Below are 4,560 nucleotides of genomic sequence, written 5' to 3'. Positions count from 1 at the left end.
CATCACACTAATGTGATTCTGATGGGAGTTTCTTGTTCTCTGCTTGAATGTGTGATGTGTTGTTGAAGCACTTTGTTCCACTTGTAAATAACACACACAAGAATGTAGAGTGTGTTCTGATATGTGTTTGTCCTTACATTGATTTGAAAAGCTTTATTAGTCTGTACCTTCGAACTCGCTGTACGGCGTCTCTTTGAGCAGCGCCCCCGACCCGAAGTCGATGAGCTTCACTTCCAGCGTCCTCGTGTCCACCACGATGTTCTCGTCTTTGATGTCTCGGTGCACGACGCCGTGAGCGTGAAGGAACCGCAGGGCCTCCACCACCTGACGGAAGAACCTGAGGGAGAACACAGAACAGAGAACGTTAACACAGAGAGAACGTTAACACAGAGAGAACGTTAACACAGAGAGAGAACGTTAACACACAGAGAGAACGTTAACACAGAGAGAACGTTAACACAGAGAGAGAACGTTAACACACAGAGAGAACGTTAACACACAGAGAGAGAACGTTAACACACAGAGAGAACGTTAACACACAGAGAACGTTAACACACAGAGAGAACGTTAACACACAGAGAGAGAACGTTAACACACAGAGAACGTTAACACACAGAGAACGTTAACACACAGAGAGAACGTTAACACACAGAGAACGTTAACACACAGAGAGAACGTTAACACACAGAGAACGTTAACACACAGAGAACGTTAACACACAGAGAACGTTAACACACACAGAGAACGTTAACACACAGAGAACGTTAACACAGAGAGAACGTTAACACACAGAGAGAACGTTGACACACCAGAACAGCAGGGGGTTCATTAAGGAAGCACATGGAGACAAGAAAAACTAATTTTAACATTTCTCATCATATTTGAGAATGTCACTTTTTACGGGAAACAGGAAACACATCTGATACTCATTTATTTATAAAGTTGTACTAAGTGTGTGTGTGTGTGTGTGTGTGTGTGTGTGTGTGTGTGTGTGTGTGTGTCGTCTTGTTTCCCCTAAACACCAGCGACTGAAGTCAAACAATGAGATACCAGTTGATAATGTTGAGATAGTCAGAACTAGTTAGTCAGAACTAGTTAGTCAGAACTAGTCAGTCAGAACTAGTTAGTCAGAACTAGTCAGTCAGAACTAGTCAGTCAGAACTAGTTAGTCAGAACTAGTCAGTCAGAACTAGTTAGTCAGAACTAGTTAGTCAGAACTATTTCAACAGTGACTTACTATGTCAGTATTTGGATGGAAGCTCATTTCATCATTTCGAGATAGTAAGTCATATTAATGAGATGAATAAGTCCAAATAATGTAATTCCTAATGTTGAGATTGTTAGTCATTATTATGAGATAGAAAGCCATCATTTTGACTCGGAGGGTACATTTGTATTTTCTTGGGTGGAAATGGGCTTCTGTGTTTATGACAATAAAACCATTGATATGTTAACGATTACACACCTGAGTGCGAGGCGTTCAGGGAGCGCTCCTCTCTCCGTGATGAAGTCGAACAGATCCTGGCAGTGGGGGGGGCGCTCCAGCACCAGCAGGAAGCCCCGCCCCTCCACACAGAACCAGTCCAGCATGCGGACCACCGCCCCGTGACCTCCGACCTCCGACAGCTGCTGCAGCAGAGCGATCTCCATGGGAACAGGAGCCGCCTCTCCGGGCTGAAAGGGGGGGGGATTATAAACATGAGACACCGTCCTCACTGGATAACAATGTGTATTTACAGACAAAAATGTAGCTTGAAATAATGTTGTTTTTTGTCAATAAGGTTTTGTTGTGAAAAAAACAAAACACCTTTTACTTCAATTATAATAATTAGGATGTGTGGATTGATAAGTAGACAGAATATTTTTAACAATTGAGTCATAGAAAAGTACATACATGTTATAATACAAGCAGTTTCTCTGAGTTATGACTCATGTAGGTTATTCTCTTTTATTTATTCTCACAGAAACTCCACTTTGGTTTCTTCGCATGTTTTTTTTTTGGTCTTATGGGTTTTTTGCCCTGAATCATCGTCTGAAGGTGTAACAGATGTTTTGTGTTGTGGTGGGGGGTGTCCCGAGTTCTAAAGAATACAAATTAGCTGTCACTGAGGGGGAACCCTACAGCGTCATTTACTGAACCGTGACATCACAGGGGGGGCTGCCCCACCAACAGGTGCAGTTCACCTGTCAGTCCAGCAGAGGGCAGAGCTGACCCAAGGTCTGTTTACACCTTTCGGTCCGTTGTTTACAAATGGCTTAATCCACTTTAATACCAAAAAATCTCACGTTTTTAAATTGTGATTTGACTGTAACTTATTAACAGAGTTAAATTAGGTTTTAGAAAAAGAAAAAAGAAAATTTTTAACTCAGTAAACTGAATATATCTGACTTTTGGGTTCTAGGTCTGATAACACAAGACAGATCCTGGATCTTTTTGATGTCTTCTGACATTCTGCAGAAAAGAATAGGCTAATCACTCACCAGTCTGGCCCACTGCTGAACCCTGTCACTGGAAATCTGTTTAATGGCAACCTGGAGGGACACAAAGGGAGAACATGGGTTTAGATTTGCAGTGGCAGTAATTGAAGTAGTAACGTTAGAACAATAACAACATTTTGATATCACAGGATTCACATAAGAAACCAAAGCAAAAGTGAAAGATAACTAAATAAAGAATAGAGACATCTGCAGAGATAAAAGTGTGTTTGAAGGTGTCTGACCTGCAGTCCATCAGAAAGCCTCTGGCCCGAAAACACAGAACCGAACCCCCCGCTGCCGAGCAGAGGACCGCAGCGGTACTGACTGCAGAACGGTTCCTTCACTGAAGACAGAGAACACAGAACGTCAGTCTGCTGTGGACATTCACACAGACACATAATCATACTACACAAACACAGGTAAGCCTTTAAAACATCAGGTGATGACACAGACACATCCTGACCATTGTGTTTGGATGTATTCCATCTAAACTTGGATTCATTTAGCTATTTCTAAAGGACAAATAATGACAATAAAGTAAGTGAGATGTTTGGTTAAAAGCTCAGGAAGGTCAGTGGATCATTTAGATAGTTAGGTATGGTTTGCAACCTGAAATAAAGAGTAAAAAGAGTCTGAACAAACACTAAAAGTATGAGGAAATATTGAAGAAGGAAATATTTTGTAGTGCCAGGAAAAGCTTTTCATACGCCACAGCTTATCTCAGCTGAGGAATGTCAGTATGTAATGAGCATAGTCAGAGTGCTTGAAGACAAAAGAAAACACCTGACAAACTGGAAAAAGTATTCAGACAAGGGAGAGTCCTGCATTAAAGTACATTTGTGCAGTAAAATGTGAGGAATGTCCTGTTATTCTTGGGTTTCTGTCAAAGTCAACTGAATATTTTCAGCTAATGGGACAAACAGGGATTTATTTCTTAACACTATTTGTATAGTTAACCACTTTCAGAACCCCTTGGTCATGTCTTCTATTTACTTTATTTAACCCAGATGCTCTGTCCTTGCTCACAGCTGTTTATGTATGTGTGCAATGCAAACATAGTCAAAGGCCTTGTATGTGTCAAATATTTGGCCATAGTATTAGATATTTGTCACTGAGGTGGATTATAGTTGTTTGTTGTGTGGTAACTGATGTTTGAGTGTTTAATAATATATAAAAAATATCATTGGAAAAACTACATTTAAAGCCTTAATGTCAGTTTCAGTTCACACAGAGTCATATTTGGTTACAAAAAATAATTTTAAAGTTACCATTTTCAAATTAAACACAAACAAATTAGACGTACAAGTTTAACCGTTAATTTAAAACTCAGTAACCATGGAAACGGTTATTGAAACGACCGTTATGTCAATAGAACGTTCATCTGGATTTTGAAGGGGGACAAACAAATCGTTATTATTCTTAATTTAATCTCATTTTGAACTATTTTAAAGTCTATAAAACATCGGGAAAAGCTCATTAAAGTATAATTAAAATGAGTTAATAGACAAGATAGTATGTAGAGTTCATGTGAGGTCAAACTCAACTCAAAAAGTGCCATGGTTCACCTTTAACCTACCTTTTTTGCAGGAAAATAACTAAGTACATATTTGAGGTACTTTACTTCGGTATTTAAATTGTAAACTACTTTATACTTTTACTCTACTACATTTTGGAAGCCAAGTATGTACTTTTTCCTCTTGTTTATTTACTAGTTACTTTATAAATTCAAATTTTGACACATAATATATGGAAAAAACGTTGAAAATAACATTAATTTCTATAGGTTAAACCATCCAACATTAGATTTAAGTAGCTAAAACCTCGAGTGAGTAAACAGGAAATTCATTTGCAGCAATTTTGAAGTTTTGGTCATAGTTCAAGCTTCTTAAAATGAGAAAATGTGCTGCTTTTGCTTTAACATATTATTTTGAGTGACTTATTGTACTCCTAAATACTTTAAGTAAATGTTCCTAATCCAACTTAAATACCATTGTCGATGCAGTACTTGTATTCTTAATTGAGTATTTTTACAGTGTGCTATTAGTACTTTTAGTCAACTAAACGACTGCTTAAATTACCCAC

At 38.6% G+C, this 4,560-nt stretch overlaps 1 protein-coding gene across 1 annotated transcript; it reads right to left on the bottom strand.

Annotated features, from left to right (window-relative positions):
- Positions 1-6: 6 nt before the first annotated feature.
- Positions 7-2,891, bottom strand: LOC104956371 (serine/threonine-protein kinase pim-2-like). Its single transcript, XM_010783853.1, has 4 exons — positions 2,721-2,891; positions 2,482-2,532; positions 1,466-1,674; positions 7-337 (listed from the first exon to the last, which is right to left on the bottom strand). Exons 1-4 carry the CDS (start codon positions 2,880-2,882, stop codon positions 157-159), a joined length of 603 nt encoding a protein of 200 aa, XP_010782155.1. The 5' UTR covers positions 2,883-2,891; the 3' UTR covers positions 7-156.
- Between the last annotated feature and the right edge of the window lie 1,669 nt (positions 2,892-4,560).

This window comes from Notothenia coriiceps, unplaced genomic scaffold (assembly GCF_000735185.1).
Source record: "Notothenia coriiceps isolate Sejong01 unplaced genomic scaffold, NC01 NC01_scaffold00025900, whole genome shotgun sequence".
NCBI lineage: Eukaryota > Metazoa > Chordata > Actinopteri > Perciformes > Nototheniidae > Notothenia > Notothenia coriiceps.
Note: the sequence above shows the minus strand (reverse complement) of the source record. Positions and strands in the feature narration are given on the sequence as shown.

Bases quoted from the DNA above. Each gene is read 5' to 3' on its own strand.
- LOC104956371 (XM_010783853.1), bottom strand. From the start codon at position 2,882: ATGATTATGTGTCTGTGTGAATGTCCACAGCAGACTGACGTTCTGTGT. The intron at 2,533-2,720 runs GTCAGACACCTT...GTGTCCCTCCAG, and splicing joins GGCTTTCTGATGGACTGCAG to GTTGCCATTAAACAGATTTC. The intron at 1,675-2,481 runs GTGAGTGATTAG...CCCCCCTTTCAG, and splicing joins TTCAGCAGTGGGCCAGACTG to CCCGGAGAGGCGGCTCCTGT.